We start from the raw sequence: 14577 nt of genomic DNA on the forward strand, positions 1-14577 counted from the left end.
AGAATTCATTACCTATTTTTCAAACACTTCAAATGTCTAAAGGGCTTGATTGCATTAAAAAAAACTTAAGTTGCCAAGCTTTAACCAGACAAGCTTCTTATTATAATCTGCAGAAATTTTAATTATATGAAAAAAGACAATTGGGCTTGAAGTTTCATCACAAAAACAGGACTAGGCAAAGTACCAGCAGGTTTAAAAAACAAACAACAAATCTAAAAAAAAAAAAATAAAAACCAACCAAAACAAAACAAACCCAAACCACAAAATTTACTCCCCACATCTCAAGCCACAATTATCCAGTCCTCCAGTTGAAGATTTACATGATATTACCTTAGGAACAGCAAACCAGTTATGCTAGTTGTGCCTAATTTTTTGACCTGAGAGCACTCACCATGGCTCCTCTGTAGTAAGCTGTTGTGATTGTGCGGAATCTCTCCTGGCCTGCTGTATCCCTAAAATTCAGTGAAAACAAGTATTTATTGGAGGTGATCTTTACAGCTTTCTGTACTTAGAGATGTCTTTTTAAACAGAGTAACAACTTACTGGTACTCACTCATTAAGAAAAAATACCATTAGAAGCTGTTTGCACAAATTTCTTCAGCCCTCAACATCTTCCTCACTCCCAAGCTATCCTACTTACCTCAGTGGTTATAGCAGCACCATAGATGTGGCACAAAAGCATTTAAATTTTCATGCAAGCAATAATACTCAGTTCTACACAGACTTCCCTAGAATAATTAAAAGGCAGCTCTGATGTGTCCAAGTCCTGCATTAAACAAAAATTAAAACATGCAGCAAGAAAATATTTCAGGATAGTGCATTTTCACATACTATTTCATGTATTAAAATCAGCCACTATACCTTAGTGTGCTGATATTTTATCCTAGACGACTTCAAAGCAGTATCCGTCTGCGAGTGAACAAGAGGACCGAAGTGTTTGGCTACTAGTCACACCTAGGGGGAGCTGAACCCCAAAGGCCTGACGAACACCAGCTTCTTGACTTACAGACAGAAAATTTGTACCAACCGCTTGTGGCACTTCACTTCCTTAGTCACAAGAATTCTGGCTTGCATGCAAGTATCACAACTATCTATTCTAGAACTTGAAAAATCAGCAAGAGCCCTACATTCACCAGTAGCATTTTAAGAGTTTGGTAGGTGTAATAATTCTACAAAAATACTCATCTGCTGCTATCAGGAGGCTCAGTCTCTACTGACCCACCGTGGAAGGAGTGGGAGCATTATCACTCAGCTGCGCCTCTCTGAGTACAACTAGGTACCAAAGTATCAGAGGAAATTACATTTGATTAGGTTGCATATTTTAGTTTACAGCTATGGAGTTAATATTTCTCTTCCACACGGAACAGCTAAAGCACATCTAAGAGACAGCTTTTGATAAAATGGGAAGTTGCTGTAACGTTCACATGTGAACAGGCTATTTCCTGTGCTACTGAAGCAGAACCCCTCCAAGAGCAAGCTAGAAGAAAGCATAAACCTCGTGGACAGCCAATGAGTAAAAGGTATGAAACTTCTGGTACACCCAAGCTCAAAAGCTATGAAGTATTCCCACTCAAAGATTAATTCAATACTCACCGAAAACTTAAATTACTCTAGAATACTTACCATATTTGTAGCTTGATTTTCTTTCCGTCTAATTCTATTGTTCTGATCTTAAAGTCGATTCCTGCCAGAGAAAGAGATACTCTAAGTTTTGTCATAAATGAAAAAGAAGTGTTCGTTTTCCTTTTGAAAACTCGGTAAGAGCAAATTTAAGCAAAACAATTGTTCTGAAGTTGTCATTTCTTCCAAACACTAGGAAGTGCTGAGGATGCAAAAAGATTTTCAGCTGCCTTCAGCATGTCAAGGATAAATTATTCTGCACAATGAAAACAGACCAAACTCAAACTCACTACTAGAGTTAGTGAAGACTATGAGAGGAAGATTTAAATCTCAAAATTCTTTCATTTTACACTAATAAGGTCACTAGTTTGAATGAATATTTTCCCCAGTTTTGACTAGCCCCTGCATTTCAAGTCAATACCCTAGAACCTCTGCTGGCTCTGAGGAAAAAAAAAAAACAAACATACTATGATACCTTAGTTACTTTTCAAAATTGACATTTACTTTTGAAAACTGATGTTTAATGCAACCTAATCAGACATCACAGTAAATGGTAAAGCATCACAGGAGATAAAAGCTAGACAGACAGCTACCAATGGTGGCTGAAATAGATCACCCGTGGGAGTTTTTCAAGAACACCAGTTTAGGAGTGACAAGATTCTCTAAGAAGCTACAAAGGGTATCAAGGAAACACATCTCTCTTCCCCCCCACCCCCCCTTACACTTCCACAGGGTACCCACCAGTTCTGAGACTGATTTTGAGGACAGATTTTAAGCCATGGGTTAAAAAAAAAAAAAAAAAAAAAATTAAATTCAGAAAGGCTTAATAATTTTTTTTAAGGTTTAGAGGGATCAAATGGATCTATGAAGCAAAGCCAAGATTTCCACACAGACTAGTCTTTACCCTGGACTATTTTAATTTTCCTGTCTCCAAACCTACACTATAACGTAGATCAAATTGAGACTGCTCAAGTCCCACTGCGTGATGGCCAGATTTTTTAATCCCAGGACAGCCACCCCCACGTACCCTCCCAATTAATCTGCTTTGAAACTAATCACCCATTATGTCTTCATTGAATCTTAAGTAGTTATTTGATATTTAGTCATAGTTTGTAAAAGATTTGGGAGGTGGGGTAGGTTATTTTATTTCTTTAATTTCTTCTTTCCTGAGTTGTAATTTAAGTGACAATTATCCAGAGTACCTTAATTGGGAAATGCTGTTTCTAGCTTTAATAATTTATCCATCCCTTAAACAGGAAGCTACTGGATTTTTTAATATACTACAGTAGCATTTGAATATGAAACATGGATGTTCATTAACTATTTGACTTTCATTCTTCTTGCATGTGATATGAATATTTTAATATACTGAAAATACCAAGTTTCAGCCACTTAATTTTGCTGTGCTATGGATATGTAGTTTAGCTCATTAGAATACAAATTATGAGCAGAAATATTACATCAGCACTTTTAAGAGCATATGAAATTAATTGTATTAATTTAAAATGCTGTGACTACTGCTACAATTGCAATTTCCCAAGATTCGCTAGTAGATTTACAGGCTAAAAGATACTTTCACTGATTTGCATTTTTCCGAAAATGACACAAGAATGTTGCATACTTTAAAAAAAATCCTTATTATATGTAACAGAAGTTTGGCAAGAGTTTCCACTTTACATTTGATAGGATTTTGTGTCTCCCTTGTTGTAAAGATTTTTCTCCTACCTAGCTACCACACCTGCTGAAATCACAGGCAATTGTATTCAGGTCTGAAAACAACTGACCTTTGCTCTGAATAGATTTTCTTTTGGCCTCAAAGGTTATAAAGCACAAATACAGATTTTCCTGGAAAGGGTACGGTACCATGGACAACAGCAGATTAAATCAGTTTTAAAAGTTCCTCTGTGTCTAGGCCTGAAGTTTTAGAATTAAATATGACAACTATCAGGAAAACTAGGTTCAGAGACTACTGTGATTTAAAGATATTTCTGTATGTACTGTCAACTACTGAAGCAAAGACACATCAGCAGAAAGAGTGAAAGACTCCTGTAGGGATGGTTTTCTGAGAAAGCAAGCTTACGCTGCAGTTAGATCTCTATGCGCACCAAGCCATGCCTTGCACAGACTGGTTTCTTGTGGTTAGTCATTTCCCTCGCAGCACCAAAATGCTGCCAAATACAGCCATTCCTTTGATCACTTCTAAAATTCAGGATCTGCCAAAAAATATCTTCTCGGAACTTAAGATTTCTAGTAGGAACTTCACCAAAATTCTCAAACAAAGAGGACTTTCAAAACTAAAAGAAGAGTATCAAGGGGAAGGCCATAAATACCCCTGTTATGATACTAAGAAGCTCAACAAATGCAACTGCAACTTTTTAGAGGCTAAAACGAACTAGAAACCGGTGTTTCTTTTGTTCTTTCACTTCAGCAGCAGGAAGTGGTGAGCTGCAAGCGTTCGCAGAGGGAGCCTGGCGACGTGCTACCACTTCCTGCCAAGTATACTTGCATGGCCAAGGACGAGCAACGTTTTGCTTGCAGTCAAATTTAAATTACGCCATGTAAAACACTCCAATGACTACAGCATTTCAAAAGTAACTATTGACAGAAAGTTTCCTTTATCAGTGAATTCTTATTTTGCACAGCCACACACTGGGATACAGAAGTTTGAAAACATACTCGGGTCTAATAAAGAAGAGTCAATCGCAAATCAGAATCGATAGGGATACCAGAGCACCTGTTGCAGGAACCGCACACTTGCAGTCTGCAAGGATGAAGCCCGAGTTAAGACCTGAACTGTGCATTGGTTAGGACTGTAATGGCTCGCATTTCCCTTGCCGCATGGGGTCTAAGTACCGCTGAGAGATGCATCCTCTCTCTCCTCCCTTTACTGCGGGTATTTTCTCCCATAGCTTCCAACAGAAAATACACTGCGCAGAGAAATCTGCACACTAAGAAAAAGTCAGTGTCATTAGTGGCACACACAGACTTAAACAAAAAAAAACCCCGAGAGCTGCACGTTGCCATATTTAGGTTGTATTGCTATGCAAAGCTAGTAAAATTCAACAGCTAGGGTATGACATTGTCCAACACCACGGAGCCAAATATCAGAGGCCAGGGAGACCAGGCCTCTTTCGGTTTAAGCCAGCAGGTCATGTTCCTTCTCATACACCGAAAGCTCTTCTGCCACCACTCCTTCCACCACTCTGCCCAAGTTACACATTCCTTCTTATTCCAGCCAGCCTAGGCAGATTTTACCCATAATTAAGCTGTAAAGCAATAATTTTAAAGAGACATTGGGAAATGTTCCAAGGAGCTGCATTACAATATTAAACACACAGGACTGCCCAGCAGTACATACTGAGACATCCCTTTTCCAGCTTTAGTACCGATGATTTTCTACTACGAACCTTCACAAAACCAGTCTGACGCAATTCTCACAGGAATCTAAGGACAAACTGACCAGAGATGCTGAAACAGTTCATTTTGCTACTTTAGTTTTTAGAACAGTAGCTTACTCCCAAGGCATCACTGTTACTCTTTTGCTCTCCCCTCACCCGTGACTTTAACCCTGTAGCCATCAGAGCTCGTAACTCAGGTTTTGCAGTGCCACAGATCCAGTCTCAGCTAGGTCTCCACTACAGCTTTTCCCTACACAGTGCCACTGTTCAGACTCACAGATTGTCTTGCTTCCTCATTTAAACAAAATTTCTGTTGCACAAAATGCTACAGCACAAAGGAACCGAAGAAACAAACCAAAGTATTCCTGCTGGGGCAAGTAAACTGTTACAGCAGTACTTCATGAAGGTAAAGGTTTCTCTGGTCTTCAGTCTGCTTAGCAAGAATGTACTGGAAGGGCCACATTCTTAAATAATACGAGTAGTGAAAGACAGGCAGAAAAGAAACACATACAAATTAATGTTATAAAAAATTAAATCACTTAGTAGCCACCCGCAAGCAAATATTGGAATTTTTAGTATTTACCTGTATTAGACAATTAACCAGTATTTTAAGTTCATTTTTCATGTGGCTCAACATTAGTTTGCAGCAGCTGGGCCTTACATTTGGGAAAGCTGTATCATCAGATGGCAATTCCTGATTATTTTAACTCAATTTGATTTAATAATTTTCCCATTCCACTAAGTTCATAGAGTCCGTATATTTAATAACACTTTCTGGTGCAGCAGTAGCAAAAACTCAGCCAGGAAATCAATCCCTTTCAGGATGCAAATAAATGTCAATCTCCGACAGCATACACTAGCTTGTATATTTAGCACAGTACAGTACTTCTCCATCTCTGGCAAAGCAATACTTTATATAAAAAAAAAAATTAGTATTCAATGTACTAGCATTTTAAATGGTTTAGTTGTTTTGGGTTTTTTTTGGGGGGATGGTGTTGTTTAAATATACAAGCCAAGGGAATTTTAAAGTGATTAAACACCAACAATTGGCAAAGGAGCTGTGAAAAAATTAATACCTGATTTGCTTGCTAGAAAGACTCACATTTTAGACTCATCTATCAAAGAATGTAAAAGATACACCACGTTATCAGATCTTGTTTATCAAACTCAAAATTAAGAAATTTGTTTTGCATTACCTGCACATAAAAAAAACCCCACCATCTTAAAGAAGTTATCTTCCTACTTATCCAAATCTTACCTTACTCTTTTGAAGTAAGAATGGGAGAAATAAAATTAAAAGGGAATAAAAGACTTTTTCCAATGGGACTCCCTGATAAACAGAAAGTTTATCACTTATCTCCATTGGACATAGATCACAATAAAAAGGAATTCATTACAAGACAGGGAAAGGAGTCAAGATACAAAGTCTCATTACCCTTTTGAACAATACAGCATCAGATAACTGGAATTTGCGCATCAGCTTTCAAGCTGGGCTTGCTCCAACTTCACAGCATCGGACTTCCTATCCTACAGTGTTTATATGTGGGTGTTTTGGTTTGGTGTGTTTTGGTTTTGTTTGTTTTTTTTTTTCCCCCCAACGGGCAGAGCTGGAGAGCAAGAAAATTTTGCAGCTTCTTTGCTCCAAGACACAACATGCAAGAGTCTTCAAGATATACAAAAGGAAAGGAAAATATTTTCCTGCAGTCACTCTGAGTTAAGGCTGAATTAAAAGCAACTTAGATACGAGCAGGCAGATTTGTAACTTACCTTCAAAAAAAAGGAAGTGAGAAGAGGCACACAACTGAAAATCAATATGCTTCACCTTCAGTTTGTTGAATTCTGAGAGAGAATGACTTAGAAAATACTTCTCCCCATAGGCTTTGCTTCTTGTGAACAGCAAGCGACTAAGTTGCATAGATGAACACCAGAACTAGTAAGCAGTAGTAGTTCTACAGCACAGCTGTAACAGCTGGTATTGTTCTCCTGATTCTCCAAAGGATGGGCTTGAACGAGAGAACTGTCACAAACCTGTGATCTCCAACATACTGCAGCAGTACGTGTTTCAGAATCAACTACTGCCAGCACATTTGCTTTTCATTATGCTTTGAAGAGCTGTAAGCAATCAGTACTGAAGGACGCTGAAGCGCTCGTTTACACACCTGCTCATCACAAGATGGCAGACATGCAGGTATCAGCACTGATCACACACATGAGCTTTGTGTGGACACACGTGGAAGAGTTTCAACATCGTCCATGCAGATGCCAAGCACAGACAGACCAACAGCACAACAGTCTTCCAGAAACTTGTTCTTTTCCATATGCATCCAACAGCTGAGGGACATCAATTTGTTCCCGTAGATTTTCCCCACAAGCTTACCCAGGGATTACTTTTTTGTTGTTGTTCTCAGCAGTAGGTATTGCAGGTTTTGGATTAAATACACAACTATTTTTTTTAATGGTGTTCTTAAGGAAATATTTTCTAGTGCTACATCAGTATACTCTCTTAATCTATAAAGGTAGATGACTGAAGCCTCAGAAATTTGCTTTTATATTAGATCTTTCTTGAAGGATTTCGGTAAACATAAGAAATGACCAAGTAGGAAACAAGATCAGTGTAAAAAGGCAGGGTGGGGAACACTTGCAACACACCAGTGTGTCATACAGCCTGATGCAAAGGCACAAAGTCTAATCATTTTGAACTCGAACATTTGGCTTTAGTCCCTAGTAACATCTGCAAGGCATTTTCAGACCATCTCAGCAATGTCTTGTATCACTATACTACTATGCAGCAGTCTTCTATTGCAACTATTCAAAAATACAGTGGATTAACATGAAGCAACACAAAAGGGTGAAAGTCAACTTTTTTAAAAAGTTGTAAGATAAATTTATTCTAGAATTATACACAAGTGCAACCAGTCCCTTTCACAATTTAAAGGGACAAAGCTGTATTTTATTCCTTCTGGACAGCCCTTTAAACATGACTAAATTCAGAGTGGGCTGAACAGGCTCCACCAGGCTAACTGACCTTTCTTCATCTTACTATTCACCCATACAACAAATCTAATACCAGTGTCCTACACAGTGACAGACACAGCAGCGTCTTGCACCTTGAAGGATAGTAATACAGTAAGGTTCTTAAAGTTCAAACACACAGCACTGGCAAAATAAATATATACAAATGGCCAAAGTAGGTAAGGCAATAAAGAATGCAGGTGCCATGTATATATAACATAAAGCACCTTCCTGCTCATAAGACCTTGAAACTTACTACCAAGATCAGACCAATGCTCATAACACTAAGCAAAGTGCCACTTCCTTCAGCGTGTCTCCTCAGCTATGCTACAGCTACCACTCGGAGCTTCCTTTCTTAAGATAAACTACTTTCTATTTAAAAGAGAAAATGGGATTCTAATAATCAGAATTAGACCAACCTACACTTTGAAACATGCAGGTTTTTGACAGCTCAATAACCTATGGTGCAATCCGATTATCATACTAAGATTTGAATCCAGTGCTCTTTGGCCACTTGTTCATAACGGTGCCCCTGTGAGTTCTGCCACCACAGCCCTGCATTGCAGTGCTGCAGCGTGAACGCTAGGAGATCCTGCAAAGTGAAATTCTCTTTCCAGCATTTTAAATTCAGAATCTACAGATTGCTTTGAGCAGCCTTTGAATTGCATGATTTTAAACAATAAAAACACTCAATCCAAATTTAAAGACTATGAAACAACACAACAGTATAAACTTATTACTGCTTGATGTGAGTAAAATGACCAACTGTCACAACAGTCCAACTTTAAAAGGGCTGGGTAACTGCAGAACGTCTTTTAGAGTTTACAACCTAGGTACTACAGCTCTATGAAAGTGCACAGAAATTAACCTATGTCTACCTCTCGTTCTATTTTGAATGTAAAACAAGCTACACTTGGTGGTAACCCAGTTACATCTAAAAGAATTTTCAAATAGATTAAAATTGCAATACTGATACAGACAGCAAAGTTTGTTTATTTTGAGGATTATTTATAGACTGACTGGCTCTAAGAGGAACGCACCAACTTAGCTGCTTTGAGAACATACTCCTTTTCAAGCCAACGTGCAAATGGAGAACAGCAAATGTTAAAATCAACCAACAGACTTGAGTTGAGGCTACAGTTTCACAGCTAGCTGAAACTAGGGTAGGTGCTGCCACTACAGAGTCATGACCAAATCCTTTTCTCTTTTAGTCAGGTTAGTCTTCATCTGGGTGAGTTCCATAATTCATCTTACCACCATCTGTAATGACAACTGATGGCATAACTTGGAGAACGGGTACACAAGAGTCACAGCTCTCCTCCTCTGAGTAGCAGACCACAGACTCCGTTGAACCAATCATTAAATTAAAGCCCTAGTTAATAGAAACCAAAAGGTGGCCCACAAGTAGCTTGCAAGCAGCTCCAGCATGGATCCTACACCATGATATCACCTGACCAGCTGCAGCTCCATGCTAGTACAGGAATTGCTCTGTATTTCACACTCCAACTATGGCTAGATACAGAACACAACGGCTCCAGCGATCTCCCAAGGACCCAGCCCCATACTCACTTAACCTATAATGCAGTGATGGGGGACGTGTGCAGCTGTCATCTACTTTGAAGGTCTTCGTTCCTTCAGATCTCCGTGATGTGCAGCATACGGCTTTCTACTGCACACACACACAAAAACTCTGCTGCATGTTTTAATGGGTAAGAATACCAGATTTTCCCATTTAGAAGGTTGCAGAGGAATGCAAATACTTGATTATTCTTTCAGAAGCCCAGTGCTTAATATGAAATGACATGCGATTAGTTCCTATCAAAAGCATCGTTTAATAGGCAAGACAAAAAATATTTGAAAGTGGAAGGAAAAAATGATCCCGAATCTCCTGCCTGTTAATCGGGTATGTTCGTAGATGTAAAAAACAAAGAAAATGCTGTCTTTACCCAAGATAACTCCAACTGAATACTGCTGTCAGGAAAAAAGAAAAAAAAAAAAAAAAAAAAAAAAAAAGGAAGAAATTTAACCAAACGTTAGCATCTTAAGCATCCAAAGGTCAAAAAAATGCCCTATTAAAGAAACCCCATGTAACCAATACTACCTTGCCACCATGACTTCATGTTCATTGTTCACTATTCATATACTATGCTTCAGTTGCGATGATAAGAACAGACCAAAAAGGTTATGTTTGGTTTTGTTCAGTAATTTTTGGACCAGATGAACCTTTATGGCTGTCCAGCGAGAAATGGAGATGCCACTTCATTTTTAAGAAGCATCTTAAAATTTTAGGGCTCCCACTTGATCTGGATGCCTATACTGAACTGGTTATTCAGGTGAAGAAATAAAAGACTTTTGTGGGCCATACCATTGCCTGTTTACAACAGAATAGCTGCTACATGAAAAGCAAACATACAGAGTGTCTCAGAATTCGCAAAGCAAAGGAAGAACTGGTAAGTCTTTGATGACTTGGAGATTAAAAAACCCGTTGCATGGTACAAACAACACACTTCACATCTTCCATTCCAGCAGCACCTATCACAGGTATGACAGGTACTGCATACATACCCCATCAGCTGCAGATTTAAGCCAGGTATGGAAGACTTGATGGAAACAGTTAGTGTGTCCAGTTAAACACTGCTACAGTCCAGCAACTTGCACTGCCAAGCACCTCCTTGAGAGATTCAGGGATATCAAGATAAGGTCAGAGTCAGACACAAAAAAAAGTTGAATTGGATAATGTTAGACGGAGGATGTATAAATTATACATGATCACTACAAAGATACAAGTGATTACAAAATATGAGCAGTGATGAAATTTTTGGAAGTTTTATAGGAATGCAAGAACACCCCATTCATTAAACAGATGAAACTTCAGAGGGCGCAGACCGGCTAAAACTGGAAGGAAACGTAAATATGGGTATTACCAACAACATAAAGAGAGATAAAAACAGGAAAAAAAAAAAAACCAAACCCACACGTCAACAATGGTAGTAAAACTGTTGTTAGCTTTGTAACTGATATTCTGGCCAAAAGGATCTTGGTTATCTATGAAGACCAAAATGTCTCGTCCAGTAAGAATTATCTTTGTTAAGATAAATCATCTAATCTAGGAATTTCAGTTAAGAGTCTGAAATATGGTTGCGTTCTAGAAACAAGCGCGTAAAGCACCTAGTGAGGCAGCAAAATCAGGCCAAAAGTCAAAGCAGAAGGTTTAAAGTTACTGAAGTTATTTTTAAAGACGGCACTCTCAACAGACTTTGGGAACATCATTTTTATTGCAGCCTTTTTTAAACCCATGTTTTCACATGGGGATATGTGGTTTCTTTTTTTCATTTGGGAAGCAAAGGACATGAGGGAAGAAGGGCTGTTTTATTTAACTTCTTACCTGACTGATGAAATAAGCTTTTTTTGAAAGACACTTATTACCTTATTAACGGGCAAAACCACATAATGTATTAGCGAAGGCTCTACTTGTCTTTCTGGCACATAACAATTTTCCTACATTATGCAAGGTTCTTTTAATGGCCACTTCATCTCCTTTTCCTGCATTGCATATTCCAGCTTCTCCTTTCTAGTCATTTCTGATAAGCCAGAGAAGTTGTCCCAGCCAGCAGTTACTCTGATTTGCTGGATCTTCCTCCTTCCTTCCACGCTTGGGGTGACACAGATACTTTACTGCATCTTTAATCCCATCAGAAGCCACACCATACAAACAAGAAATTTTGTTTCAGTAAAGGAAAGCTATTTCTCTCCAGCAGATGAAAGAAAGAAGGATTTTTGTTGGGGGGCGGGGAGCAACGTATGTATTCCCTGGCTGGCAGCCACTTTAGCTTTGCCCGATTTCTTAAACTCAACCTGTTCTTCCCAAGTTCCAGATTTGGTGCCAGACTCCTATTACTGACCAGACTGCTTTACGCATTCTTAGATGTTGCCATACACGTAAGAGAATGCCACTGACATTCAGCATCATTTTTTTTTCTCTGGTGCTCAAAGCAGTACAGCCTGCACAGCAGCAGCAGCAAAACTAATACAGATCACCTTACACTTGGTCAACTGTTTGTTCTCCTTCACAGAAGTCTTCTGAAACTTGCAGTACTTTAGTTGCCTTTACAACTGCATACAAACTAATCAAAAGTGTCATAGCTTACATTTAAGAGGAAAGCTTACTATAAACCACAAGATTAAACAGATATCACATGCAATTATTGGCCAAAAACCCTTTAAGAGGCACCAAATTACATCCCACTGCAACCCCTGTTGGGACAGCAAGTTCATGACCTAAGTTTTGAGTTGCAAGTCCGGCAACTAAAAGCCTCTGGATCAACTCTACTGGTACAAAAGTCTTACACAGTGCAACTCCACTGAAGTTATTATTATTATTCATAGTTTATTCACATTAGAAAAAGATCAGATCTATTTTATATATCTAGAGTCAGCTTTATGGACCGGGCACTTACGCTACCATAACATACGATTAAAGATAAAAAGCAACATAATATCCTTTGAATTACAAACGCACACCTAATTTCATCACACAAAAAAAAAAAGAAATAAAGCATCACTGTAAATACTGCACGTATTTTCCATCACCTGTTATGAATTTCAGTTAAATTCTGAAATAAGTCAATTCAAAATGTATTTCTACTGAAGGATGCCCTATCGCACAAGGACTAGGAAATCCTTCCAAAAAAGTATATAAAAAAATCCCAAGCAAAAGCTATATGTCTTCATTACCTCTCTCAAAGCCTGTATCAATCAATCAATACATTTGTTCCTACATTCAATGTTGGTCTGTGTTCTTAGCTTTGCACACAAAAGCAGCTCTAAGCTGCCATCCTGTCACTCAAATAACCAGATAACACATAACCAAGATAGAGCTCCATCTGCCAATTAGGATGGAGCATAAAACACTCAGACATCTGTCACGCTGTTTCAGAGTAACATGCAGCAAGAAAGCTGCAACAGCATTTTTAATAAAAGCCAAACAATTTCACTTACGTTGTTGGCCTGTTGCACAATACAGTAGGGTAACGCAATCCCACCAGCAGACAAAAATCCAAGTCCAAGATGTCTTTTGTTCCCAGCTAGGGGTCAGTATCAAATATAAGGTCACAAGAGATACAACTTTAATGCTTTTAACCTACACTGTCTCCAACTACAATGCTTTCTGATCAACATCAAGATAACATCTTGCTGACGAGCCATGACATACCCTGAAAACAGAATCGTTCTTCCAGTTTCATATTTACCTCCATAATGCTGTCTGCCCCTATCCCCATGTAAACCCTTGACCGCCTTCTCACATGGTACTGAAGAGATACTCAAGTCCCAGACCCTACAAACCCTGAACACGCCCTTCCATTCTGTAGATATGAATAATGGTGCCACCTGAGACACTTGAACTAGTCTTAGTCACTTCAAAGTCTCACTTACAATTCGTTTATTACAATGACCATTAATAAAGTACTACTGACAACGCCTTCCTGACTCTTCCCTCCCTTTGCTCATCTGTGACTGATGTGTGTTTTCTTCTACAGCTCCTACCATCTGGAGAAGCCCAAAAGAAAATGATTGAATGAGGATAGGGAATGCTGAAGCTTAATGGGAGAGTGGAAAAAAAAAACCAACAAACCAACAACCAATCTTTTGTCTATCACACAAGTAACCCCGGGGAAGAAGAGTAGAAATATTCACTAAGGCATAATTTGACTTGAGTACACTAAAACAATTTCCATTACACATTATAGACATGGAAATTTCACTGCAAAAGGGAAGTTGACAATTTTGCTTGTCAAAGGATTTTCATCAAAGTGTTCAAAGGTCAGCATACACGTGCTCGATTGCCGGAGCAGTGCCCTATTTTGCAAGATGTAGGCTAGGGAAAAGTTACTTCTGTAAAATCAACAAATTGTTCCAACTCTCAGATACAGTACTATCTCGTGTGGGCAACTTCCTGCCAAATGCTGATATCATCTTGGATTAAGAAAATTAATACGATAAATTTTGTTTCAGAGTCAGCAAGCCTTTGTACTAAAAGTGCTATCAGCTAAAAGATATAACTTCAGTCTCACAGAAACCAGTTTAAACAAAAAGTTGAAAGGAACTAAAAGAATAAGGTTTATTATTTGGAATGATAAACCCAATCCAGTTTTACCAGACAGCACCGCCTCAACAAGTTAAGATACCTAAAGACTGCCAAATTAATGCTTCTTATTTCTGTACACTGCACTGAAACTACTAGCAAAATGCACATGAGATACTCCAAGATAAGTTTTGCTTTAGGAGCTGTTGAAGTGTGAAAATGAGCTGATTCAACTGCATTTTTTTTCCATGTAGAACTGTGCAAAAGCAGAAGTTTCCACTCAGGAAGCAAACCAAACACCATAACCTTACATAACACATTCCCGTTGTAAAAAGAAGTTTTATCCCATGTTAACACTGAAAAGCTGATCCTCACTAGGGACCACGGCACTATTATGACTTGTCAACCCTTTTAGAAGTTTTCCAAACAGAGCTACAGAGCCCTATATAAAAGTTTAAAAGTTGC

The 14577-nt window shown here is 38.5% G+C and overlaps 1 protein-coding gene across 1 annotated transcript in view; it reads right to left on the minus strand.

Moving 5' to 3' along the window:
- The window catches only part of RAB8B (RAB8B, member RAS oncogene family), a 28312-nt gene that overhangs the window by 9967 nt on the left and 3768 nt on the right, over window positions 1-14577 (minus strand). The window contains 2 exon segments of the mRNA XM_082488597.1: window positions 392-452; window positions 1624-1684. Coding sequence (XP_082344723.1) covers window positions 392-452; window positions 1624-1684 — 122 coding nt within the window.

This window comes from Vanellus vanellus (genome assembly GCF_965231255.1).
Source record: "Vanellus vanellus genome assembly, chromosome: 11".
NCBI lineage: Eukaryota > Metazoa > Chordata > Aves > Charadriiformes > Charadriidae > Vanellus > Vanellus vanellus.